Raw genomic sequence first — 27,905 nt, forward strand, 5'->3', positions numbered from 1 at the left:
TAAATTCTATTCTATTCTAAATGTAATGAAACAAACAAATTTGAGCCTGTGCAGGTAACAGGGTAACTTTAACAGTAGGGAGTGCCATTTTAAGCGGCAAAATAATTTTTTTGCTAATTTCTTCAGAGAGTTTTTTAAAAAAAATAAAATAAAGTTTTTGGGTGTGAGGAATTAAAACTGGTTGAGAAATCAGAGAGAGGAGGTGAGGGAAGTCGTAGGCATTTGTTGGGGAGGTGGTAGGGAAAAATGGGGGGGGGATAATGATGATTTGTTTGAATAGTTTGTTATGTGAAAACTGGTAATAATTTAAAAATAAAATACGGTGCGCATGCTGTCTTGGGGGCCAGAGAAAGCCCCCGTTCTTCTGCCACAGAAGCTCTTGCAGCTTGTATTTCGAACCCTGCCCTCTGGCCAGCAGCCGAGGGGGCAGAGAGGGACACAAACAGCGTGTTTGGCACCGACGTGACCGTCGCAGCCGGACAGCGGCGCTGCAGTGAAGCATTCCAGGCCACCGTCTCTCTGATATTTCTACAATACGAAGCACTTGGCAAAGGTCAGCAAAGCAGGCCCTCTCTCTCTCAGCCATCAATCCCAGCGCGGTTTTGGGAGCAGGGCAGATAAACTTCCTCAAAGCGCTCTTTCGCGGTTGGCAAACACAGGGCAGGCACGCAGCCGCCCCTCTCCACCCCCAATGGACCCAGGCCAGCGGGATAAGCCGCTTGGAGCAAAACAGCAGCTCATTGAGCCGGGGACAGGACAGGACAGGTTATTTATAGTTGATCTTTTCCCTCGGCCGGCCTCTCTCTGCTCCGCCTCCCATTTTCCACCCTGGGCTCACATCCTCTTGCCAATGCACTGATGGCGACAGCAGCACTGCAAAAGCGGGACTTGATAAGAGTGCCCTGCAAATGAAAGCACAGAGGGGGGACCCCTCCCCTTTGCGTACAGGTAAGGCGATCCAAACCCTCCCCCCTACCCAGTAACTGCGGGGAAAGTTTCTCCCCTTTCCAGGATTACCTGGGAGTCAAAAACGTGGTCTCCAAGCCCAAGGTCAGGCTGAAATATTGAAGAGAAGAGGTGGTTGGGATTGTGTTCCTAAACCTGGGGTTGTTTCAGGGTGAGCTCCTTTTCGAAACTTGAACTGGCCCCGCACCTGTGCATTTAACAGCAGCCTGCCGGGTGGAAACTGCACAGGTGAAGCTTTTGTCTTCTTGACAAGAGAAGCTTCACCTGTTTGGTTTCCACATGCCAGGCTGCTGTGAAAAGGCAGAGGAGCAGTAGGAAAAAAGATAAGAGAGGGGAAGTCTCTATAATGGCTTCAACCCCACTTATCCTTGTCTGCAGATCCAGGATTTAAAAAGAAGGAAGTTCTCCCAGCTGTGGGGCACGATCCTATCCCAGTCACGGGACTGTAGGATTTGACAGAAGCGGAACTTTCACTACACTGGTATAAGAAAATCACCTATGGTTTCCAGCGATGACAGGGGGCGTGCTGGCCACTTTTGCTGCCATTTTCTGGTTGTGGGTTTCCAGCGTCTCGTCCACCATCCTGTTCTCACAGTGGCTGACCAAGGAGAGAAACTCCCAAGTGTGATCCGAGCCCAAGAGCCACTCTCTCCCCTCCTGCAGTTTCCAGAAAGTGTTCTTCACAAGCATCGCTGCCTCCAATTGTAGGGGCAGGGCCAACATGTTGAGCAGCCATTGATGGCTCTCTTATCCATGAATTTGCAGTCCCACCACATGGGCATGGAAGAAGTGTCTGTCTCCTCCTCGGACGTACAGTGGTACCTCGGGTTAAGTACTTAATTCATTCTGGAGGTCCGTTCTTAACCTGAAACTGTTCTTAACCTGAAGCACCATTTTAGCTAATGGAGCCTCCTGCTGCTCCTGCGCCACCGGAGCACGATTTCTGTTCTCATCCTGAAACAAAGTTCTTAACCCGTGGTACTATTTCTGGGTTAGCAGAGTCTGTAACCTGAAGCGTCTGTAACCCGAGGTACCACTGTAATTGGTGTATAGGACAGCTCTGACTATTACATTAAGGGCAGGTCATGTGTTTGGGTTTCAAAGTTGCACAAGGAGTACCAAGGAGTACCTCTTGCCTTTGATCTAGGAAACTCAACACCTGGAAAGCTCCTTGTAAGAGTTCCCTGGGTTACATAATGAAGTTACTACAGTGATACCTCTGGTTGCGAACGGGATCCATTCCAGAGCCCCATTCGCTACATGAACAGAACGCAACCTGCATCTGCACGGGTCGCGATTCGCCGCTTCTGCACATGACCAGTGGCGTAGCGTGGGTTGTCAGCACCCGGGGCAAGGCAAGTAATTTGCGACCCTAACCCGTGGATTTGCGCCCCCTAACCCTAACCCCCAGATGTTGCGCCCGGTGCGCCCGGCCCCCCTGCACCCCCCACGCTACGCCACTGGGCATGACATCATTTTGAGCGCATGCGCAAGCGGCAAAACCCGGAAGTAACCCTTTCTGGTACTTCCGGGTTGCCGCGGGACGCAACTCGAAAATGTGCAACCTGAACCAAACATAACATGAGGTATGACTCTATCATTATGCATACAGTACTCGGCATTCGGCTTATTCCAGGGCCGCTGAGAAGTGAGCTGAAATATTCCAGAGAAGATGCCTCTTGGAAATATTTTCATGCTCCCTTCAGGGAAGAGCATATGCCTGGAGCGGGGGACTCATATAGAATTGTAGAGGTGGAAGGGACCCACAAGGGCCATCTAGTCCAACCCCCTCCAATGCCGGAATCTCAGCTAAAGCATCCATGACAGACAGACACCCAATCTCTGCTTAAAAACCTCCAAAGAAGAAGAGTCCAGAACCTTCTGAGGGAGACCGTTTGACCGTCAAACAGCTCTTACTGTCAGAAAGTTATTCCTGATGTTTAGTACGTTTCTAAGCACAATTCAAACTGTTAGTGCTGAACTTTAAAGCCCTAAACGGCCTCGGTCCAGTATACCTGAAGGAGCATCTCCACCCCCATCGTTCTGCTTGGACACTGAAGTCCAGCTCCGAGGGCCTTCTGGTGGTTCCCTCGCTGCGAGAAGTGAGGTTCCAAGGAAAGAGGCAGAGGGCCTTCTCGGTAGTGGCACCCGCCCTGTGGAACGCGCTCCCATCAGATGTCAAAGAGAAGAACAACTACCAGACTTTTAGAAGACATCTGAAGGCAGCCCTGTTTAGGGAAGCTTTCAATGTTTGATGCATTACTGTGTTTTAATATTTTGTTGGAAGCCGCCTAGAGTGGCTGGGGAAGCCCAGCCAGATGGGCAGGGTATAAATAATGGGTTACATACGCTTCAGGTTACATATGCCTCAGGTTACAGACTCCACTAACCCAGAAATATTATCTCGGGTTAAGAACTCTGCTTCAGGATGAGAACAGAAATTGTGCAGCAGCGGTGCAGTGGCAGCAGCAAGAGGCCCCATTAGCTAAAGTGGTGCTTCAGGTTAAGAACAGTTTCAGGTTAAGAACAGACCTCCAGAACGAATTAAGTTCTTAGCCCGAGGTACCACTGTAAATTAATAATAATAATAATAATAATAATAATAATAATAATAATAATAATAATAGTTGGAATCTCCTTTCTTGTGACTTGAAGCCATTGGTTTGAGTCCTAGCCTCTGGAGCAGGAGAAAACAACCTGCCTCCGGCCTTCCATGTGAAAGCTCTTGTGATATTTGAAGATGGATACATGCAAAACACACAGGGCCAACCAACCCACTTACAGAGACAGCCGGGGTGTTACACAGAATACAGAAGGGGAGCTCAGCGCCAGCAACCTTTCCAAAACTGCCAGAGGGGAGCAACGAGAGCAACACCTGGCACCCTGCCAGGAGAGATTAAAAGGGATCACCTCACCAGGCTGGCATCGGACAGCCACCTCGCCCACCCCAGAACTCAGACGTGGAGGGCAACTAGGGAAAAGAAAGAGGGAGCCCCTCCCCACTCTGCTTGGGGTCTCGGTGCCGGCTTGAAAACCCAAACTTCTGGCTGGATGCCGAAGAAAGTGGCTCTGCAGTTGGAGAGTGCTTTCTAAACAAATTGTCCTGCTTCTCTGATGAGCAGAAGGGTGAGATTATGACGGTGGTATTCCCAGACCAAGGACAAAGATTGTACACCTTCTGAACATTCATAGAATCATAGAATCATAGAGCTGGAAGAGACCACAAGGGCCATCGAGTCCAACCCCCTGCCAAGCAGGAAACACCATCAGAGCACTCCTGACATATGGTTGTCAAGCCTCTGCTTAAAGACCTCCAAAGAAGGAGACTCTACCACACTCCTTGGCAGCTAATTCCACTGTCAAACAGCTCTTACTGTCAGGAAGTTCTTCCTAATGTTTAGGTGGAATCTTCTTTCTTGTAGTTTGGATCCATTGCTCCGTGTCCGCTTCTCTGGAGCAGCAGAAAACAACCTTTCTCCCTCCTCTATGTGACATCCTTTTATATATTTGAACATGGCTATCATATCACCCCTTAATCTCCTCTTCTCCAGGCTAAACATGCCCAGCTCACTTAGCCGTTCCTCATAAGGCATCGTTTCCAGGCCTTTGACCATTTTGGTTGCCCTCCTCTGGACGCGTTCCAGTTTGTCAGTGTCCTTCTTGACATTAAAATGCGAACACCCCTTTTCGAGTGCGCACTCATTTGCTGCAACATGCGAACACTCTTCGCAGCCGCATGTCACTTCAAGGTCTGCTCCAGCGGCTGCAGGAGCAGGGAAGTTGGCTGTCCGTCAGAAATTGCAGGACTCCCAACTTCGATCAGCCCCAACCAGCAGGATAAATAAGACAGGGGGGGTAAGAGGGGGTTGGAATCCAAAGTCTAGCCATCCCTTGTTCATAGTGTGTTGATATTGCCCGTGGCCACAGACAAAGAGCTTCTCCACTCTGTTGTTTCATGAGAATAGTCCTCTTCCTGCCCCTCCTCTATTAATTCTCCAATGTCCATACGACGTTCTTCTCCAGATCACTGCCTTCCCACACTTTCCCCTCCTTCGATCCAGATTTTCACACAAGCCTCCTTTTCGGTGCGTCTATCCAGACATCGAATCAGTAGCCTGGCCTCCACTGAGAGCTACCCGAGGGACCTTCCAGCTTTGTCTTCTCGTAACCACTGGAGAGGACTGAGAAGCGACTAGGGCCCAAGGGCCAGAAAGCAGTGTTGTCGCTATGGTCCCTTGCTTTGTGTATACTACGGAGCAGTAATAATAAATTAATGTACCCATAACAGCTACAGGTGGCTACTAGCCATGAGAGATATGCTCTGCCGCCACAGACAGACTTTGATCATCTTCGGTAATACAGTGCCCAGAGTAAGGCCAAAATTTGGTGCCCCCAAATGGATCTTTTCAATTATGGGTACAGTGGTACCTCTGGTTGCGAACGGGATCCATTCTGGAGGCCCGCTCACAACCTGAGAAGAACGCAACCCATGTCTGTGCATCTGCACGTGCACGGGTCGCAATTCACTGCGTCTGCGCATGTGTGCGATGTCATTTTGTGCGCCTGCGCATGCACGAGCGGTGAAACCTGGAAGTAACCCTTTTCGGTACATCTGGGTCGCCGCGGGACACAACCTGAAAATGCGCAACCTGAAGCAAACGTAACTTGAGGTATGACTGTATTCTCAATAATAATATTAATAATAATAATAATAATAATAATAATAATAATAATAATAATGCGTTCATACCCTGCCAATCTGGCTGGGTTGCCCCAGCCACTGTGAGCGGCTTCCAACACATATAAAAACATAACAAAAGGTCAAATGTTAAAAACCTCCCTACACAGGGCTGCCTTCAGACTGCACCACCCTAAATCTGAAGCTGAGCGCCACGGTTCTGGATACTAGTTGATGGAAATCACGGGAGAAGAAAGTGGTTTTGTGTTCAAATCCTGCTTCTGGTTGGCCACTGTGAGAACAGGATGCTGAGCTAGGCAGGCCATTGGCCTGATTCAGCGGACTCTTATCATAATAAATAGCCCACAGTTTGCTACCGTTTGGTGCCTTCCATCAACAGCAGCCTAAGCTGGCCGCCTCACTCTGCCTAATGGTCCCCCACTCTTGGCACCCCTGTTTTTAAAGGGTGGTGTCAGGGGACTGCCATCGGAAGAGGGAAGGGAAGCTGAGGGGCAGTTGGGTTACAGGGAACCTCCGAAAATCTTGAGAAGTAGTTCCTCTTCCTGTGTTGGAGAAAGCCACACCTCCAATGGGGAAGAGGGGAAAGGACTAGAGCCTCAGCACCGCTCCTGCTCAAGCCGGACAGGAGGGAAGCACGCCTCTTCCGTCGCCCACCCTGCGCAGAAGTGTAAAATGCAAAGAAGGAAGGAAAAGGCTGGGAGTGACTAAGGTATTATGTTGTGGGAGGACCCAGAAACGATCACTCCCAGATTCTGCTAGCGGTTGAGGCAGACATGAACTTTGGGGCACTGTAAATAGTTTGCACCAAAATAAAAACCTGTAAAAGACAGGTCGGAGCCCTGACTGGTTACTCACGAGCAACCACCACTGCCATCTGACAGGTGGTTTTTAAGCACAATGCTGGGGGCCCCTCACAATTTGCCAGGGCAGCTGCAGGGCATCTCTGTGAGCGCAACGCAGAGGCGCCTTGCAGCTCGCAATTTGCTCCTGGCAACATCGATCCGCTGGAATATGGAATCAGGCACTGGGGGCCGGGGAAGCACATGTGCATTTCACCTGCAAAATAACCACCAGCCGGCTCCCTCAGAGAGAGAGAATTACGCTGCGGCGGCAATTAACAAATGTGCTTTGTTCCCAGAGTGACGCTGACATGAGCAAGCGACGACAACAACAGGAGGGAGGGAGGAATAAGGCAGGAATCCATGACGCTCTGTGGTAGCTGTTATTCATGCGCAAGGAGTTTGCTTTTGCTGCATTTGAAGATCAGAATCTCCAGAGGGAGACAGAGGGGACTTTGGGCAACTCGGCAGCACCAATATTTACAGGTAATTTGTGTGATGTGCCTTTGTCCCTGTTGCTGCCCCTACTTCCCATTGGTAGTGGGGTGGGAGAGCTGAGGGGCGGAGAATTCACATCTGACAAGCAATACGCCCCTTTAGTTTTAGATAGTACACAGGCAGATGAGTCTAAAAAGCCCAGGACACAAATTTTCATGCCCTCTGGCAACCACGGTGGCTCATTTCTCATAAGTAATGTATTTGGCATTAACTCTGAAAGGGTATATTCGATTCTGTCCAAACTAAGCCTCCTACAGCAAAATATACATCAGAACCGAGAATATGCTGAACGACCTGTTCTCCAAATTAACGGGGAAATTTGGTCAAAATTCAGGAGACACCAGCAAGGTTGCCGAAAATTATTGTCTCCACTGTCAAAGGAGAAAGCAAGGGGATGAACTCTTGTATCAGATACAAGCTCAGTGCACACCCGCAAGCCAAATACGCAGTGAAAAAAACAGCTATTCATCAGAGAGTTGGAAGGTATGGCGTTCACTAGGGCGAAGTAAAGTGATATCTTTAAAAATACTGTTATTTTTCCATCTTGAAAACAGGGATGGGAAGAAACAACAGAAACACAAGCAAACACACACACACACACACAAAAATCCATAAATAGACAAGTAGGATCTGCAACAAAATGTTGCAGTATGGAGTGTTTCTCTTCCTCCAGGATACTCCATTCCATTCCCCCTCCTGCTCAGTTTTCCGTTCCGTCTCAAACACAATCTGTCAGCATTCTGCAATAAGTAAGCATGCCCAGTTCCTCATTTGGTGGTATTGCCCTCCCCCCACCAAATCCTGACCAAGTTTTTTTTTAAAAAAAAAACAATAACTTTTTTTCCTATTGCAAACTTTGGGATCCCCCAAGTTTGCAGATACCTCTCTCTTACGTGTGTGTGGGGCTATTCTGACTACACAAGCAATGGCACTCACAGCTTGAACATCAGAATGAGAGGGAACAATCATTCTCCCCACCCTCTGAGATTTAATCCGGAATAACATCCAAACCCCTTTACCATGCACCTGTTATCATCACTACAGCGCAGAATAGTCTTTCGGCTCAAATGATGCATCAAAACCCACCTTTCATCTCCCCAAATAGCTCATAGGTCCAGTAAGGGGCAAGTTAAGAACCTTTCCACCTGCTTCCGACTGACCAAAGGATGCATCTATTATTAAGAGTACATTCTCCCGCAGAAACACGTTTTGCTCCCTAGTTACCATTAAGGGGGTGGGGCAGTGAATCAGTTCACAAAGGAAAGAACCAGCCCAGGTGAATGAAAGACAGCACCCCCCAAAAAAGCCCAGTTGCACCCCCCCTGCATTGCACCCTCCCAATATCTGTGAAACAGCCAGTTCTCTAATGCGCTGCTCCTGAAATTTCCCAAAACAAGTGTTTTGTTTTGCAATCCCGAAAGCAGATCTCCCCTCTCCTCTCTTCGCCACCCCCTCCTCTGTTTCCTAAGCCTTCTAAAAACTCGTCCATCCTGCATCCGAGAGTTAATTTACATCCGGAAGGGGGGGGGGAAACGGGACAAAAGCACTCACCTGCCTTCAGGTCCGAGGGCCCAGCAGCCAGAGATCCTGACCCCCGAATATACAGGGGATCTGTTCATCTCCCCCTAGCCGGAGAAGGGTCTGGGGTGACTGTGGAAGTGGCAGAAAGGCTTCAGGTGTTTTTGACTCTGGGAGAGCTGGCTTGTGGAGTGTGTGTGTGTGTGTGTGTGAGTCTCATCGCAGCCTCAAAGAATTCAGAGTCCCTAGGAAGTTGACTACATGCATTCTGGCCTTTACAGTGAAACGAAACGTGGGTCTCGCCACTCTGAACACAAGAGGAGGAAAGGGGTGGAAAACACCACACGGTGGCTTGGGAGAACCTACGAACTGGTAGTGTTCAAGGAGACCCGAAAAAGTCCGGTGTGGTGTCAACAGTGGGAGAAGGAGGGAAAAGAGAGCCCTGCCCGGGGAACGAGAGAGTAGCCAACACACATAAGAGGATAGCTTAACCTAGAGATTATGTTCATTACCTGATATTAATAGCACTGACTTTGTAAAGAGAGGAGGAGTCGCACGGCACAGCCTCCCAAGCAGCCCCACTGCTCCAGAGGCACCAAAACATGGCTGGCGGAAGGCCACAGGCAGCCGCTCCTGACATTTGGAGCGTGTCCGGGGCCTGGCGGAGAAGGGCAATGCACAAGAGTGGTGGGCAGACGCCTGGCATGGGACGAGGGTCCAGGGGAAGGCTTTTCTTCCCTCCTTGGCATGAGAACACCGGTGGAGCTGAATGTCGGAAGATCCGGGACGTATAAAAGAAAGAGCATGAACTGTGGAACTCACTGCCACAGGACACAGGGGTGGTCAACAAATCAGATCGCTTTAAAATAGAATTAGGCAGCAATGCTTATGAGTCGGAGGCAGCCATGCTGATGAGTACCAGCTGCTGGAAGCCACAGGAGGGGAGAACGCTCTTGGGTTCGAATCCTGCTTGTGGGTTTCCCACAGGCATCTGGTTGGGTCACCGTGAGAACATGATGCTGGACTAGATGGGCCAAGCTGGCCGGGGCTGATGGGAGTTGTAGTCCAAGGCACCTGGAAGGCACCAGGGTGGGGGAAGCCACCGTAGTCCTGCACTCCCAGATCCCAGGCGCTAATCTCAGCTTGTAATTATCTTGCTGCAAAGCAAATCACTAGTGCAGGAGCAGCTAATCTGCCCTCCTCCAGATTCTGCGGGACTAGAACTCCCACCATCCATGAACATTGGCTGGCTGGGCTGGTGACAGTCCAACAACGACTGGAAGGCTGCAGGGAGGAGGTGGGTGGAGATATGAGTTCTGGTTCTCTCTGTTTCTCAAAGCTCTCCATGCAATAATAATTTTTAAACCCTCATGAAAATTAGTCTTCATTTTAGTGTGAATTTCTCCTAGCAAGCATGCCTTTACAGTGGTACCTTGGAAATCAAATGGAATCCGTTCTGGAAGTTTGTTTGACTTCCAAAACATTCGGAAACCAAGGCGCGGCTTCTGATTGGCTGCAGGAAACTCCTGCAGCCAATCAGAAGCTGCAGAAGCCCCGTCGGACGTTCAGGTTCCAAAGAATGTTCACAAACTGGAACAATCACTTTCGTGTTTGCGGCGTTCGGGATGCAAAACGTTCATCTTGCAAGTTGTTCGAGATCCAAGGTACGACTGTAAATGCAGTTTATCATGCACATTTTCAGAAGCAATTTTTCCTTCTACAACGTATTGCAATATGTTATTTTCCCTGATATTGTCTCTCTCACACACACACACTTCCTCCTAACAGATGTGCTTTTGCAAACATTGCTTGGTTGGAATTTTGCATTGCAAAATTCGGGTAATTTCAAAGCTGGAAGGATATCTGTTTTGGAGAGTGCAAAGCTGATAAGTCCACCTTCAAATGTGCCTTGAGTCGAATTTCTCCTCCATGCTTAGCCTCAGGTTAAGCTACCCCAGCCTTGGATGTTCCTCCTTGAGGTGGTTGCATAAGCCCCAACGTAGGCTGTCCATCTGGGCCAGCAAGACGTCTAAGAATAAACTCCCCTCATCGCCACCCGGTACGGCTTCTTCACTTTGCTCTCTCAGCAAATTGACTGGCCGCTTGCCCTCTCGGATAAGTTACAGCCATCACATGCCCCGGGGTCTGTTGTGGGAAACGAAACCCATCAGATACAAAGGGTGGATCTGCCTGAGAGGATGGGAATGCATTGCGGTAAAGAGATAGAACGGCAAAAGGGGATTCCCGCAAGCTTTCCCCTAATGAAACTGTTCTTGCAAAGAGAAGCACTGCAAACATGGAACGCTCAGTGGGCAACGTAACTGTTGTTACCACCCCACCATTGGCACATTCAACTGGAGATACATTTTGAGAGCCCTGACAAATCAGAGTTCCGGTTGTACAGAAAGTCTTTTTGCACACAGAGTGGATATGCCCACAGATTCTGTTCCAAATAAATAAATGCAGATTAGCAACAAACCCTAGACAGCATCTTAAAAAGCAGAGACACCACCTTGCCAGCAAAGGTCCGTATAGCTAAAGCTATGGTTTTCCCAGTAGTGATGTATGAAAGTGAGAGCTGGACCATAAAGAAGGCTGATCGCCAAAGAATGGATGCTTTTGAATTATGGTGCTGGAGGAGACTCTTGAGAGTCCCATGGACTGCAATAAGATCAAACCTCTCCATTCTGAAGGAAATCAGCCCTGAGCGCGGAAAGGATTTGCTGAAACAACTAATTGAACTAGAATACAAAAAAGGGAGGTGTGAGGGGGTCAGGGAAACAAGTAAATGAAAAACAAGACATGGAAAGACTGGTTTGTTTTTAATTGTTTTTATTTTTCTGTATTTTGTATTTTTTGTTTCTTTCTTTTTTCTTTTTTCACTTTTGTAACTTTTTTGAAACTTTAATAAATATTATTTTTTAAAAAAAGAGAAATCAGCCCGGAGCGCTCACTGGAAGGACAGATCGTGAAGCTGAGGCTCCAATACTTTGGCCACCTCATGAGAAGAGAAGACTCCCTGGAAAAGACCCTGATGCTGAGAAAGATGGAGGGCACAAGGAGAAGGGGACCTCAGAGGACGAGATGGTTGGACAGTTTTATCGAAGAGACCAGCATGAGTTTGACAAAACTGCGGGAGGCAGTGGAAGACAGGAGTGCCTGGTGTGCTCTGGTCCATGGGGTCACAAAGAGTCGGACACGACTAAACAACAACAACAAGCAGCAAAGTGGTGATCCTGTTCCATTTTTAACAAAAAATGCTGCATTTTTAATGTTGGCTTATTTTCATCCCTCAGAAGTTAATAAATATTTCCTGCCATCTACAAAATAAAAAGAAAGTTTGTAACTATCTCCACCATGGAGTCATGGTCTGATATTGTTGATAACCTGTTGTGCAGCTTAAAAAGCTAGTTGTTTGGAAAACTGAAGCCATGCTTCACCTATTATATCAGTAGACCTCTCCCTGGTGCCAATTGGGTGCTGAGATGGAGCAGGCCCCTTTCAGGATGCCTGTCAGAGCCCTGGCTGTCCAAGCAAACCGAGCTGCCGAAAACGGGGACTAAGGAAAAGCTGACCAGGTTGTTGCATGGCAAATCTGCTGGTCTCACTAGTACCATTAACTACTTATGAGTTGGGTTGAAGAAAGAGTTCAAAATTTATTTACTGCAGTAAATAGGTTCAGTGCAGTCACTTCTACAAAGGCTGAATGGGCATGTGTTACACACACACACCCCGGACCTTTTATAGGGTTTCTTCTTTGGCGATCCCTCGTAGCCAAGTAAGATTGTCTTCCATAAACACGGTTTTAACACTGAGTCCGTAAGTGACTGTGGAAGCCAATTCTGGATCCACATGTCCTTCCACAGTGGGGACATTGGTTTCTGGGTGGGAGTTGATCACGGTGAGGGTTTGCCAAGCGTGTCTTCCGCTTAGCATGTTTCTCTCATGTGTCCTGAGTTCGAGTGTCTTCAAAGCCCATGACACCTTTGGTAAAGGCTGTTCTCCAACTGGAGCGCTCACAGGCAAGTGTATCCCAATTGTCAGTGTTTATACTACATTTTTTTTAAGCTGTGCCTTGAGAGAGTCTTTAAACCTTTTTTGTGGACCACCAGCATTACGCTTTCCATTTTTAAGTTCGGACTAGAGTAGCTGATTTGGAAGACGATAATCAGGCATCCGCACAACATGACCAGTCCAATGAAGTTGATGTTGAAGAATCATTCAACACCGGTGATCTTTGCTTCTTCCAGTACACTGGCATTAGTTTGCCTGTCTTCCCAAGTGGTGGGTTTACAGACAAAGAATTCACATAAGATCCAATCAAAATGCTGCAAACATTAGCAGATGGTAATTGGCAATAACACATTGGGTACAACTTTCTGGATATCCAGCCTGCAACTTGACGTGTGTCCAGCCCCTCTAGGGCCCCTCACTTCTAAACCTTTGAAGCCTACATAGATACAAGCCTACATACTAAAGAAAGGAGAATTGTAGTCTGAGATTTATGTTCACCTAGATAACAAGCCTACATAAGGGGAGTCGTACTTGGTAAGCTGGCACAGACAGACTCCCATAATTTTACTCTTCAGAAGTTCTCTCCCCAAATGCCTTATCTTTGGTATTTCAAGCAACCAAGCAGCAACTAGGCTATGCGTCTTTTATGAACAAATGGAAACTATTATGAACCACGGATTTTAACAGAACGCCAATATCTCATTCAGTTGGGGCTTTTTATAGGTTTCTCATACAAAACATATTTGGGGGGCCCTTGGGGTGTCCCCCCCCAAGGTCACATGCCAGGAAGCAGCAGCAAGTGTGCTGGCAGTGATGTCTCACACTATTGTCTCATCCTTTCCTGTACTCTCCCTCTTCCTAAGCAATACATCAACGACATCAGACTTTGCCAACCTGGTGACCTCCAGACATTTTGGAGGACAACTCCCATCAGCTGCGCTGGCTGGGGATGATGGGAGTTGTAGTCCAAACATCTGGTTGGTGAGACCTGAACTCAGCGGCCTGTAATTACTGGTGCTGAAGCAGCGTTCCCTTTTGGGACAGCTGTCAATCTCCGTTCCTGGTTTCCTCCACCTCCATCCATGGCCTGGAACTGGAGACAGCCTACTTTGAAAGCCAGTTTTTGGATTTTTGAACAAACGTGCAACTGTTTTGAACTTTACTGCGTCGTGTTCCCTGGTGGCTCATGCAAACTGCTATTCTGAATAATGCCTTTGATCGGAAGGGCAGGGGACCCTTGGGGTGAGTTTATGGAACCAAGCCAGCAGTGCCTAAAAAAGCTTGGAAATTCAATTGCTCAAATACTTGATGTTGTCTGATTTGTCTACTGATTCACCAACCTCACATGACCAGGCCAGCTAATGTGGAGAAGTACACAATTGTGCAATTCACACCCGTGATGAGCTACAAAGATGATGAGCTATGCAAGAAACACCATCTATGGGGGGAGGGATATTAACACATCTTTTGCTAAATCAACCAAGAACTCTAGGGAAGAGCTGTAAAGTAAAGGTAAATGGACCCCTGACCATTAGGTCCAGTCGTGACCGACTCTGGGGTTGCGGCGCTCATCTCGCTTTATTGGCCGAGGGCGCCGGCGTGCAGCTTCCGGGTCATGTGGCCAGCATGAATAAGCCGCTTCTGAAGAACCAGAGCAGCGCACGGAAACACCGTTTACCTTCCCACTGGAGTGGTACCTATTTATCTACTTGCACTTTGACGTGCTTTCGAACTGCTAGGTTGGCAGGAGCAGGGACCGAGCAACAGGAGCTCACCCCGTCGTGGGGATTCGAACCGCCGACCTTCTGATCGGCAAGTCCTAGGGTCTGTGGTTTAACCCACAGCGCCACCCACGTCTGTGGCTATAAGGTTAACTACGTTATTTAATGTAATTCCGATTTTTTTCCTGCTGTCTTTGTAGCACCAAAGTGACTCCCCTAGGGCGTAAGCCTGGGCATTGTGTAGCGTGGGCAGTGGCGTAGCGTGGGTTGTCAGCACCCGGGGCAAGGCAAGTAATTTGTGCCCCCTAACCCGTGGATTTGCGCCCCCTAACCCTAACCCCCAGATGTTGCGCCCGGTGCAGCCGGCCCCCCTGCACCCCCCATGCTACGCCACTGGGTCCTGGTCTGTCCAGACAACAAGACCCCTCGTCTCGGCCTCGCTGATGTGGTCCCAAAGAAAGGAAAGCAATACGTTTGGCCCCGGCTTGGCTGCAAGAGCTGCCGGAAGGAGGCATTCAAGATGCCATCCAACCATCTTAGGAATTCCATTCCGGATTTGTGTAGGGCTTACTCCTTTGCCCTTTCTTCTCCCATAGGTGTCCCACAAGCATATTATCTATTGTTTTTAAACATTATTAGTACTGTAGCATATACCACTAACATAACTGGGTGGAGTGAACTAAGAAGGTTCCTGCCTCAGGAGGATTACAATATGAATGACAAGGCAAGGTGGCCACAATGACTTCTGCTGGGATCCGTCATGCAAATATAAGATCAGATTAAATCTCACCTTCCATTCCACAGTCCTTTATAGGAGGTGAGGAGACAGGGCCTTTTCACTGGTGGCACCTGGACTGTGTACGATACACTCACGAGAGACACTATGCTACCTCTTAAGTGTTGTTGTTGTTGTTGTTGTTATTATTATTATTATTATTATTATTATTATTATTATTATTATTATTTTATTTATTACTTATACCCCGCCCATCTGGCCGGGCCTCCCCAGCCACTCTGGGAGGCTCCCAACAGAATATTAAAAACACGACAAAACATCAAACATTAAAAACTTCCCTAAACAGGGCTGCCTTCAGATTTCTTCTAAAAGTCAGATAGTTGTTTATTTTATTGGCATCTGATGGGAGGGCGTTCCACAGGGCGGGCGCCACCACTGAGAAGGTCCTCTGCCTGGTGAAGACAATGTTATTCTCCTACGCTGCTAATTTTGATTGCTACCATTATTAATACTTATAAACAGGCAGCTCATAAAAATATTAAGTCTATGTACAATGAAATTGCTCAAACACCATACAACTATTAAACACAGAACAAGCAACCAACACTACATAGAGTCACAGAATCCGACACGGGGCTGAGACTCACAGCCCTGAGATGAAGAGCCTCGTGCTCTGCCAACTGAGCTGAATTGTATCAATTCTTCAATAACACTTGGCAAAAGAAGCACATTTTCAGCTGAAAATGAAATATCAGGGCTGTGGGTGTCTGGCTGACTTCCTTAGGAGCAGTGTTGCAAATTTCTGGTGCGGCTGTGCTAAACGCAAGGTCACACTCTCGACGTCCCTTTGCTGATAAAGGTTCTCTGTCAGGGACGGCAAGACCAGTTCCATCCTGAAACCAGACCGAAACGGGTCAAGATAACCAGTATCTTCCAAGCGTGTCTCTATCATTGTGCTGTGACTACTTTCTTGATCGCCTTGTACTCTTTTAAAGCCAGAGGCAATCGCTCCTCCTCACCACGAGACATTTACCTGAAACAGCACAGTCGAAATTCCCAGGTGAGGTTTGCTCAGCCAAGAAGTGCCATTGATTGCATCAGTATTTTGCAGGGAGAGGTTGCACGCCAAATCCTCAAAACATAAAAGGTGACTGCCATCCAATTAATGAAACAAGAGGCACAGATGAAACACCGAGCCAAACATGCCACTCTGAATTCAAGCTGATGGGGATTGCAAGAGGAGAGAATGCTCTTGTTTTTCTCAGGTCCTTCTTGCAGGCTTTTTAGAGACAGCTGGTTGGTCACAGTAAGAACAGTGGGCAATATGGACCACTGGCTGGATCTAGCAGGATGGCTCTTCTCATATTCAGAACTGCCTTTCTAATAATATAGGTGTTGACCTTTAAAGTCCTAAACGGCCTCGGCCCAGTAGACCTGAAGGAGCGTCTCCAATTCCATCGTTCTGTCCGGACACTGAAGTCCAGCTCCGAGGGCCTTCTGGCAGTTCCCTCACTGCAAGAAGCGAGGTTACAGGGAGCCAGGCAGAGGGCCTTCTCGGTAGCGGCACCCGCCATGTGGAACGCCCTCTCATCAGATGCCAAAGAGATAAACAACTACCTGACATTTAGAAGACACTTGAAGGCAGCCCTGTTCAGGGAAGTTTTTATTGTGTGACATTTTAATGTATTTTTAACCTTTGTTGGAAGCTGCCCAGAGTGGCTGGGGAAGCCATATATATATATTATTATTATTATTATTATTATTATTATTATTATTATTATTATTACTACTACTAACTCCCCCCAAAGCCTGCACAGAGAGGGTATGTTTTCAGCCAGTAAACAAAGCCATATCACAAAGAGCATTCCATGAAATCAAGGGCATTCGGTTTTATTATGGATTCATGCATGCCTGCTTTCACTGCTGCCGTTTTGTGAGTTGAGAGTTTAACGTTCACATCCTTGGACTGTGACTTTTAGCGGCCTTGAAAGTTTTTTGCCAAACAACAAGATACAAAACAACAACAACAACAAACCCACACTCAATTCCTCTGCCTCCAGATCCATTTGAAAAGCACTCAATACTCAACCACTTTGTTTGTAACGCACTTGCGAGAAATCAATATTGGCATCCCCTGTTTTCTGGAACTCCCAGCCTATTAATATTAACCTCCTTTGTACTGTTTTCAGTGCCAGCTAAAAAGTGCTTTTTGAGCCTACTGAGACTTGTGCATTTTTTATGGTGCACATTTGTCTTTAAAAATATAGGATTTTTCCCTATACTGTGATACATTTTATTACGGCCAGGTGTTTTCAAAACGTGTTTTGATCTCAGCAGTATTTGTTTGTGACTATCTTACATCTTTTACGTGAACTGTTGAGGGAATGATATTATTTTGACAAAGTGATATATAAATCTTGCTAAATAAAAAAGAAGGCAGATCGCCGAAGAATTGATGCTTTTGAATTATGGTGCTGGAGGAGACTCTTGAGAGTCCCATGGACTGCAAGAAGATCAAACGTATCCATTCTGAAGGAAATCAGCCCTGAGTGCTCACTGGAAGGACAGATCGTGAAGCTGAGGCTCCAATACTTTGGCCACCTCATGAGAAGAGAAGACTCCCTGGAAAAGACCCTGATGTTGGGAAAGATGGAGGGCACAAGGAGAAGGGGACGACAGAGGACAAGATGGTTGGACAGTGTTCTTGAAGCTACCAGCATGAGTTTGACCAAACTGCAGGCGGCAGTGGAGGACAGGGGTGCCTGGCGTGCTCTGGTCCATGGGGTCACGAAGAGTCGGACACGACTAAACGACGAAACAACAACAACAACAACAAAAAATCAAATCGATACCATGACTAATCACTCAGTTCCTTCTTTCCCAGTTAACAAAACCAAAGGATGAGTTGGAAGATTCCACCATATCACCAAAATCAGAGAAGGCCTCTCTGCCTTGTGAAACCCTTGCCTATGAAGGGCAGAAATTTGTTTGCCCTCAATGGATGCCCATGGTGGGAAGAGAAAAAAGGGGGGAAATCCCAACTTTCATTTGAACGCCCACCCCCTTAATGGTAGCGTCCAGTGCTCTTCTTCTGTTAAAACATATCTTCTTCTTTGGCGATTCCTCGTAGCCGAGTAAGATTGTCTTCCATAAACATGGTTTTAACCTTGAGTCCATAAGTGACTGTGGAGGCCAACTCTAGTTCCACATGTTCTTCCATGGTGAGCAGTGGCGTAGCGTGGGTTGTCAGCACCCGGGGCAAGGCAAGTAATTTGCACCCCCTAACCCGTGGATTTGTGCCCCCTAACCCGTGGATTTGCGCTCCCTAACCCTAACCCCCAGATGTTGCACCCAGTGCGGCCGGCCCCCCCTGCACCCCCCACGCTACGCCACTGATGGTGAGGACCTAGGTTTCCAAGAGGGAGTTGATCACGGTGTGGATTTGCCATGCGTGCCTCCCTCTTAGCACGTTTCTCCCTTTCGTCCTGAGTTCAATCATCTTCAAAACCCATGGCACCTTTGGTAGAGGCTGTTCTTCAATTGGAGCGCTCGCAGGTCAGTGTTTCCCAATTGTCGGTGTTTATACTGCCTTTTTTTCTTTTTTTAGATTTGCCTTGAGAGAGTCTTCAAACCTCTTTCCATTTTTAAGTTCGGAATAGAGCAGTTGCTTTGGAAGACGATCATCACGCGCCCGCACAACATGACCAGTCCAACGAAGTTGATGTTGAAGAATCATTGCTTCAACACTGGTGATCTTTGCTTTTTCCAGTACACTGATATTAGTTCACCTGCCTTTCCAAGTGATATGTAAAAAAAATTTGAGACACCATGGATGGAATCTTTCGAGGAGTTGGAGATGGTGTTTATAAGTGGTCCATGTTTCACAAGCATACAGTAAGGTTGGTTGTGCAATAGCTCTGTTCTCCAATTGGAGCGCTCGCAGGCCAGTGTTTCCCAGTTATTTGTGCCTCGGGTTAAGTGCTTAATTCATTCCGGAGGTCCGTTCTCAACCTGGAACTCTTCTTAACCTGAAGCACCACTTTAGCTAATGGGGCCTCCTGCTGCCGCTGCACGATTTCTGTTCTCATCCTGAAGCAAAGTTCTTAACCCGAGGTACTATTTCTGGGTTAGCAGAGTCTGTAACCTGAAGCATATGTAACCTGAAGCGTATGTAAGCCGAGGTACCACTGTACTGCATTTTTTTTTAGTTCTGCCTTAAGAGCATCTTTGAAGCGTTAGAACATTTACACTTGCACCACAGAACTACCCTCCTTCCTCCTTCCTCAAATCTGCTTGACTATTAGTGGGAATCCCCAGAGCTGATTGGGGATGTGGTGCGGGGCAGGATTTCATTGAACAAGAGACTTTGCCAAATTTTTTAGCATTTGTAGAACCTGAGATACGAGAGCAAATTCTCCTTACATTGGGGTCAGGTGGGAAAACTAGCCCACTCTCCCCCTTTCCCCCCTCCCCAGTAAAAAATCTGTGGGTGGCAATGCTACTGTCCCAAATATGCCTAACTCTGAGCTTGCCCCATTTTGTTCAGATGTTTCCACAAAGCTTCTGTTGGCTGACCTGTCCTTTATCCAAGAGGCACGGCGCGCTCTAGTTTATGCAGGAGAACAGAGGTATGCTTGGGTGTGACCTACAGATGCAACGAATGAGTGTAACATCTTGGCCTCAGTTTTTCATATCTAAAAAATGGGAACACCGATTCCAAATCGCACAAAGCATGTGGGAAGTAACTGCGTGGGGCAGCCTGACATGTGGATCAAATGACGTTAACCATAATGTACAGGACAACTACAAATACTTGTTCGAAATGTAAAGAAAAAGATGGCAACTTTTATCATATGTGGTGGACTTGTAAGGTAAGAAAAGCTTTCTGGGAGATGATATATAATGAAAGGAAGAAAATGTTTAAAATAACTTTTGTTAAGAAACCAAAATTCTTTGTTAAGAAACCAAATCAACAAAAAATAACTTTTGTTAATTTCTTTTCTATTAGGAATTACAGGTAAAGTGGACGCTCGGGTTGCGAACGTGATCCGTGTGGGATGCACATTCGCAACCCGCAGTGTCCACAACCCGCAGCGGCATGTCTGCACTGCGATTCAGTGCTTCTGCGCATGCACAACCGCTAAAACCCAGAAGTAACCCGTTCTGGTACTTCTGGGTTTTGGTGCTCCGCAACCCAAAAAAACGCAACATGAAGTGTCTGTAACCCGAGTTATGACTGAACTGATATCTCAAAGGAACAGAGGAGACTTTTTATGTATGGAACAACAGCTGCCCGGACATTACTAGCCCAGAGATGGAAAGAAGACAAAGTCCCTACCAGAGAGGAGAGGCAAACCAAGCTGATAGACTGTGCCGAGATGGCAAAACTGGCTGGAAAACGTGGGAACCAAGACGACGAAAACTTTATAAAAGAATGGGGGAAATTTATAAGTTACTTAGGAGACCACTGCAAGCAGATGGAAACATTAGCAGGGTTTTGATCTCACTTGTAGTTTAGCAATTACCACGGACAATGTGGTTTGATATAAAAATTGGAGTATGAAAGAATATGCAGTAATAAGTGTTCAAAATGGGACCACCACGGGGTGGATGGGGCGGGGAAGAGTCCGGAGATTTGGAGGAATCTCTTTATATGAATATACTTTTGTTTACAACTTTCTGTTGGAAAAAGCAATAAAAATGATCTTAAAAAATAATGATGATGTTCACCATAAGATTAAAAAAAATCAGCATAGTGTCTACTCACGGGGTTCTACTTTGTTGCACAGAGGTTTTCCCCACATCAGGATCGGAACTGAGCAAGACTGTGTGACGCCGGAACAGGGAGCCTCTGTGATGTAATGGTTAGTGTCAGACTGGGACCAGGGTTCGAATCCCCCCTCCACCATGAAGCACACTGGGTGACCTTGGGGCAGTCCCCATCTCTCAGCCTGGCCTACCTGACAGGGTTGTTGTTTTGAGGATAAAATGGGAGGGAGAACCACGTAACCCCACCTTGAGCACCTTGGAGGAAAAGGGTGGTATTTATACCCTGCCCATCTGGCTGGATTCTATTAGCAGCGTTTACGGGGGATTTCTTTTTTTTAAAGCGTGTGAGTGTGGATTTAAATCCTGCTCCCCACATAGTTCGTTTCCTTCATCTTTGCAGCCCCAGGCACCTGTTTCCTGTTTTCTTTTCCTGAGCAGAGATAAGCGTGGTGTTAGTCCTCTAAAAAAAAGGTTGATAACTCTGGGGAACCTGGGGGGACGGCGCTGGGCAGATCTTTGTACCCCGGCACCACATATGCTTAAGACGGCCCTGGTGCCACTGTACATTTCCCCCAGTGAGAGTTGATGAATCGTGGCCCTCTCTCCAGTCGAGCTGCAGGGTTTACATCTCCCCCTAGTGGCGCAAGAGCAACCAGGCACCTTCTTCAAAGAAACGAAACGCCAGCCGCCCTGTCTCCAGTAAACACATGGTGAAGCAACTGGGATCCTCACTTGCCACACGCAAAAATGCAGACTCACGGCAGCTTGGCACAACCGCAAAAGATAAGCAAGGAGTGTTTGCCTAGGCTAATGGTTTGTGTTGAAAGCAGCGCCGTGGGCGGAAAGGACGCTGTCTGGTTGAAGGGCACATTAATCTCAGCGAATGCTCTGGTCCTCATGGAGGGAGCCAAGCTGTGGCTTGAAGCTTGAGTCACAAAGGGTCCGCGAGGGTCATCTAGCCCAACCCTCTGGCCCAGGCAATGCAGGAACCTTTCACCCATCTTGAACCCGTGCCCCTGAGATTAAGAGAATCTCGTGTTTTTAGACTGAGCTATCTGGGCTGCGGAGAGCGCAAAATATGTTCTGAAGCTCAACATTAAAAAAACGAAGATCGTGGCCACTGGTCCCATCACCTCCTGGCAAATAGAAGGGGAAGAAATGGAGGCAGTGAGAGATTTTACTTTCTTGGGCTCCATGATCACTTCAGATGGTGACAGCAGCCATGAAATTAAAAGACGCCTGCTTCTTGGGAGAAGGGCAATGACAGGCCTAGACAGCATCTTGAGAAGTAGAGACATCACCTTGCCAACAAAGGTTCGTATAGTTAAAGCTATGGTTTTCCCAGTAGTGATGTATGGAAGTGAGAGCTGGATCATAAAGAAGGCTGATCGCCGAAGAATTGATGCTTTTGATGGTGCTGGAGGAGACTCTTGAGAGTCCCATGGACTGCAAGAAGATCAAACCTCTCCATTCTTAAGGAAACCAGCCCTGAGTGCTCACTGGAAGGACAGATTGTGAAGCTGAGGCTCCTGTACTTTGGCCACCTCATGAGAAGAGAAGATTCCCTGGAGAAGACCCTGATGTTGGGAAAGATGGAGGGCACAAGGAGAAGGGGGCGACAGAGGATGAGATGGTTGGATAGTGTTTTCGAGGTTATCAGCATGAGTTTGACCAAACTGCGGGAGGCAGTGGAGGACAGAGGTGCCTGGCGTTCTCTGGTCCATGGGGTCACGAAGAGTCGGACACGACTAAACGACTAAACAACAACAACAACAAATCTGGGCTGCATCCCACCTTAGAATGCACATAGAGGCTCGCATGATTAAATTCTCCTTGCTAGAAAAAAAAAATACAATTCCCTGCAAAAAGAAACTTAGCATGTCCAGAAGAAGGGCTGAGATGCTAGCTTTCTATGAGGTGGGGAGATGGTGTATGGCCAGTAATGCAAACCCTACTGGCAATATGGTGGTACTGTCAGGACACTGGTTTACTATTTCAAATAAGAACTAGGTCTCTGTTTCAGGGATCAACTTATATTTTCTTGGGCATCGCTGCCTTCTCCAGACAGTGCTCTAGAGGCAGGGAGAAAGCTGTTTCACCCCACAAACTGACCACTTCACAGGTTCTGCAATCCACATGAAGATGGTGCCATCCAGTGGTAGCTTTACATGCAAGATCTCCATGCATGTAGCTATAGATGGGCCATCACATTCAAACACCGAGAGAACAATAATGCATGGCGTCTGCCTCTCGTTTACGACTTGGAAATATCCCTCCCTCTTTCCGAGCAAACACAGTTGAAAAATTGCAAAGGGCCAAACAAAACTGATCTGTTTACAGGATCTGTCCAGAGGCCTGCCAGCGTCTCTGCTCTCGTTGCCAAAAAGCAAGTATTAAAAATAAGCCAGCAGCAGGGAAATGCGATTGCACGCTTTGGTAAGAGAAACAATATCCAGGAACACTTGTTTCCAAAGTCGTTCTTGCAATCACAGAGACTCGGCATGCTTTCTCAGAAGGCCCATAGCATGCAATGGGTCTTACTTCCAGGGTAGGGTACCTGGCTGAATCCAAGCCTAAGATTGAAGTAAGGTAACCATGCCAATTATTATTATTATTATTATTATTATTATTATTATTATTATTAATACCCCGCCCATCTGGCTGGGTTTCCCTAGCCATTCTGGGTGGCTTCCAACAAAACACTAAAATACAATAACCTATTAAACATTAAAAGCTTTCCTAAACAGGGCTGCCTTTAGATGTCTTCTAAAAGTTTGGTAGTTATTTTTCTCTTTGACATCTGGTGGGAGGGCACTCCACAGGGCGGGTGCCACTACCGAGAAGGCCCTCTGCCTGGCTCCCTGTAACTTGACTTCTCGCAGTGAGGGAACCGCCAGAAGGCCCTGAGCGCTGGACCTCAGTGTCCGGGCAGAACGATGGGGGTGGAGACGCTCCTTCGGGTCTACTGGACCGAAGCCTTTTAGGGCTTCAAAGGTCAGCACCAACACTTTGAATTGTGCTCGGAAACGTACTGGGAGCCAATGTAGGTCTTTCAAGACCGGTGTTATGTGGTCTCGGCGGCTTCTCCCAGTCATTACCTACAATGGGCCTACCTTGAGTAGGGCAAGCATTGGACACAGGCTTTCACTGACTTTAGAGTAGGCAGCATGGCCATTCAGTGCATAGAACCATCAGTAAATATGTCACACTCTAGTCAACAAGACCAAAATGCAGCCCTCCTAGTCTCAAGTGCCGACAATCTGAATTTCAACAGTGAATGGGACAGCAGAACTGGAAGAACTGAAACATCTTAAAGGAACTTTCCAGGGAGATCTGCCGGGAGGAAGATCTCCTGCACAAAGCCTGCTAAACCAGGGGGATTCATGGGCGGCTTGGCTCCAGCAGACCCCCTGTTTGTTCCAGCATGGCTTGCTTCAGAGAGATGTTCCATATGGACTGGGAACTTGGAGGCTAAGTGGAGCTCCACCCAATCTATCAACGGGCTATTTTTAACTGAACTGCATGGAATTCAGAAATTATCCCTCAAGGAAATGCTTCTGTTTTCAAGGATGTTGCTCCCCCCCCCCCCCAGCATTCAAATTGCAGACTATTGTTGCTTAGAAAAATGTGTTTTTTCTCCCCAGATAGCGGACCGGCCAGGATTTGGAGCGACGCCTTGAAAATGTATTTACACGAAAACCATCGGAGATAAGCTTTGGGTTCTTTTTCCTTTTAAAAGCCAAACGTTCTCAAGAAATTGGATTCCTTTCCCGTACAACACATCCTTCTCTTCTTCTGCAATATACCTCGCCTACCTCGCAGGCTTGTTGTCAGGCTAAGACAGGGCTCCAAGCTCTGAAGAGGAAGGGCTGAAGGAATAATAGGTCCGTACTGTAACTCGGCAGGAAGTTAGTCAATGGTTTAGCATTAGTTTCTGGAAAGCACTGACATTTTAGCCAGTTGCTGGTCTTCCCCTGCCCTCCACACACCTGTGCAGCTGTTCAAAATATTGCACAAACCCAGATATGGAGGCTGGGAGTGCCTCCATCGAGATCCCAGGGGCCTGAGACCATTTTCTCAAACAAATATCTGAAAGGGAGTCTTCCTCCCTACAGTCCCTCTGGAGTGCTAAGATTGGCAGAAGGGGCTATCTTACTAGTTCTTTTGCCCTCAGAGGCTGGGGGGGGGGGTGGCTTGGGAGAGGGCCTTCTCTGTGGCGGCCCCTAAGCTGGGCAAGAAAGTTATGTGTTAGGGTTTCTTGCACACCATTCTTGCACAAAAGCCAGTGTGGTGTAGTGGTTAAGAGCGGTAGCCTCGTAATCTGGGGAACCAGGTTCGTGTCTCCGCTCCTCCACATGCAGCTGCTGGGTGACCTTGGGCCAGTCACACTTCTGTGAAGTCTCTCAGCCCCACTCACTTCACAGAGTGTTTGTTGTGGGGGAGGAAGGGAAAGGAGAATGTTAGCCGCTTTGAGACTCCATAAAGGGAGTGAAAGGCGGGATATCAAATCCAAACTCTTCTTCTTCTTGCACACCATTCTTGCACATAACTTTCTTGCACAGCTTAGGGGCCACCACAGAGAAGGCCCTCTCCCAAGCCACACCCCCCCAGCCTCTATATATATTAAAAACAGTTATGTTCATTGCTATTTCAGGGGGGGGGGGGAATGGCATGTTATTCTTCTGCGGCTAGGGGAGATGTTGAGCCTTCTTATTTCACCTCTGTTTGTGGGGTTATTTATTAAATATAGCACAGCACTGTCACATGCGTGGCAAATCCCTTAGAAATATGATTTTATTTGGTGGCGTCTGTAAATACAGTGGTAACTCGGGATGCAAACGGGATCCACTCCGTTCGCATCCTGAACATAACGTAAGATGTGACAGCGCGTCTGTGCGTGCACGGATCGTGTTTCACTGCTTCCGCGCATGCATGTGACATCATTTTTTACCGTCTGCGCTTGCGCGAGCAGCGAAACCCGGAAGTAACGCGCTCCATTACTTCTGGGTCACCGCAGAGTGCAAACCAAAAGCGCTCAACCTGAAGCGTATTTATCCCGAGGTAAGACTGTACGAAAAAGGAGGGAGAATGGCCTATCTCTTTCATTGCACCATGCAAGTTGTATTTCATTCCCCATTTGTAGATTCATAATTGCATCATTTTCATTCACTCTTGATATTACTTTTTCTTTTGATTTCATTATCTAAAGCGCCTCTCCTTGAACTTAGTTGTTTTGCCTTTCTCTGTGTGTGTGTTGTCTGCTTTTTGTCATTCAGATATATTCTTTGTATGTATGTATACAGAGACAGACAAACTCCCAGAGCACTCACATCGTGCTGGAGGCTTCCTCTGTTTAAACTTTGGGTATGGTGGGGGCAGTGGGACACACACTCGCCTTTGGCTTGTTGGCCAAAATGTGCAACTCCAGAGCCCTGTGTGTGATATTCAGGACAACATCACAGGTGTTTTCAGAAACAGGCAGGCGTGCAAGTCAGCAACAGGTTAAAACTGCCCATGCTTCTCAGAAGGCTAATCCCCACAGTGGATTAAATTCCAGACCTACAGCTGCAAAACAAAGAGAAAGCCCAGCCTAGCTGACAGTGTTAGGAATTCAGATATATAAGCCAATCGCCAAAGGCACCTTAAACCTAGGTTACAGACACCAAAAAGGAATGTCTAGGCAGCTTTTCGTGGTGAAATTTACCGTTATTATTTTTTATTATTAATAATTTCATTTTTATACCACTTTATATTTTAAAGGGAAAAAATCTCAAAGCCGTTTACAACGCATGAAAACATCAAATGAAACGATCCAGAAGAAAACAAATTCAAGCTTCAAGGAAAATACTGTATTTTTCCGTGTATAAGACTAGGTTTTCCCCCTAAAAAATAATGTCAAAAATTAGGGGGGCATCTTATACTCTGAGCCATCTCCCCCCATTTTCTTAAATCTGAGCCCCCCAAAATATATGGGGGCGTCTTATAGACCGAAACATACGGCATTTCAGATCCTTCTCTAAGTGACATTTGGCTTTCCCCCATATTGATTCACTTGCTTGATTTACAGAGCTGGCCCACAGCAGAATAGCTCTAGGAAGGCAGAGTGGTGTAGAGGTTAGAGTGTCAGACTAGAACCCGGGAGATCAGGGTTCAAATCCCCACTCAGTCATGAAGTTTCACTGGGTGACCTTGGAGTCGGTCGTAACCTCTTAACCTACCTCACAGGGTCGTTGTGCAGATTAACTGAAGATGGGAGGTGAACCATGTTTTCCGTTGAGATATGAATGCAAAAAAAGAAAGCTGGAGGGACCAGCCAGATGCAGATGTCCGTCGCGAGCCTGACACCCAGAGATCTCCACGTGGTTGCAATTTGACCTGTGCCAGTCGCAAAATGCGCCTGGTGAATTTCTAACACTGCTAGTTGAGCACTGCATTCGCTAGACCTTCCTCCAAACGAACAACACCCATAGCCATTTGGAATTACTCTTTGCAGCTTGGGAAGGTACTGGTGACCTCAGCAAATAATAATAATAATAATAATAATAATAATAATAATAATTTATTTATACCCCACCCATCTGGCTGGGTTTCCCCAGCCACTCTGGGCAGCTTCCAACAAAACACAAAAATACAATAACCTATTAAACATTAAAAGCTTCCCTAAAGAGGGCTGCCTTCAGATGTCTTCTAAAAGTTTGGTAGTTATTTTTCTCTTTGACATCTGGTGGGAGGGTGTTCCACAGGGCGGGGGCCACCACCGAGAAGGCCCTCTGTTTGGTTCCCTGTAACTTGGCTTCTCGTAGCGAGGGAACCGCCAGAAGGCTCCAAGAAGGAACACGGTGTTTCCGTGCGCTGCTCTGGTTCGCCATAAGCGGCTTAGCCATGCTGGCCACATGACCCGGAAGCTGTACGCCAGCTCCCTCGGCCAGTAAAGCGAGATGAGCACTGCAACCCCAGAGTCGGTCACAACTGGACCTAATGGTCAGGGGTCCCTTTACCTTTACCTAGGGGCGCAATCTGGACGGTTCTGCCAGGGGCGCAAAATCACCCAGCTACGGCTCTGGTGTGAAGAGAGTTTGCGGCAACAGAAAGAGCAATGTTTGACCTCAGCGGTGGTCAGTATTATTTGCTTGTTTAAACGCCTA

At 47.3% G+C, this 27,905-nt stretch overlaps 1 protein-coding gene and 1 long non-coding RNA gene across 4 annotated transcripts in view; one reads left to right on the top strand and one right to left on the bottom strand.

The window, feature by feature from the left end:
* UCKL1 (uridine-cytidine kinase 1 like 1) overlaps positions 1 to 9,359 on the bottom strand; it is a 57,044-nt gene extending 47,685 nt beyond the window's left edge. The window contains 3 exon segments of the mRNA XM_081916926.1: positions 9,033 to 9,074; positions 9,076 to 9,133; positions 9,136 to 9,359. Coding sequence (XP_081773052.1) covers positions 9,033 to 9,074; positions 9,076 to 9,133; positions 9,136 to 9,226 — 191 coding nt within the window. The 5' untranslated portion in view covers positions 9,227 to 9,359.
* Positions 779 to 24,997, top strand: LOC309373190. Of its 3 annotated transcripts, none has more exons than XR_014169810.1 (3): positions 779 to 948; positions 6,804 to 6,990; positions 10,309 to 11,199. It is a non-coding gene; the product is annotated as an uncharacterized lncRNA (long non-coding RNA). The 3 variants fall into 3 exon arrangements; XR_014169811.1 differs by lacking the exon at positions 10,309 to 11,199 and adding an exon at positions 24,405 to 24,997 and having other exon boundaries at positions 780 to 948; XR_014169812.1 differs by having other exon boundaries at positions 780 to 948; positions 10,458 to 11,196.
* The last annotated feature ends 2,908 nt before the right edge of the window (positions 24,998 to 27,905 follow it).

The sequence above is a fragment of the Podarcis melisellensis genome (assembly GCF_964234715.1).
Source record: "Podarcis melisellensis genome assembly, chromosome: 6".
In the NCBI taxonomy this organism is placed as follows: Eukaryota; Metazoa; Chordata; class Lepidosauria; order Squamata; family Lacertidae; genus Podarcis; species Podarcis melisellensis.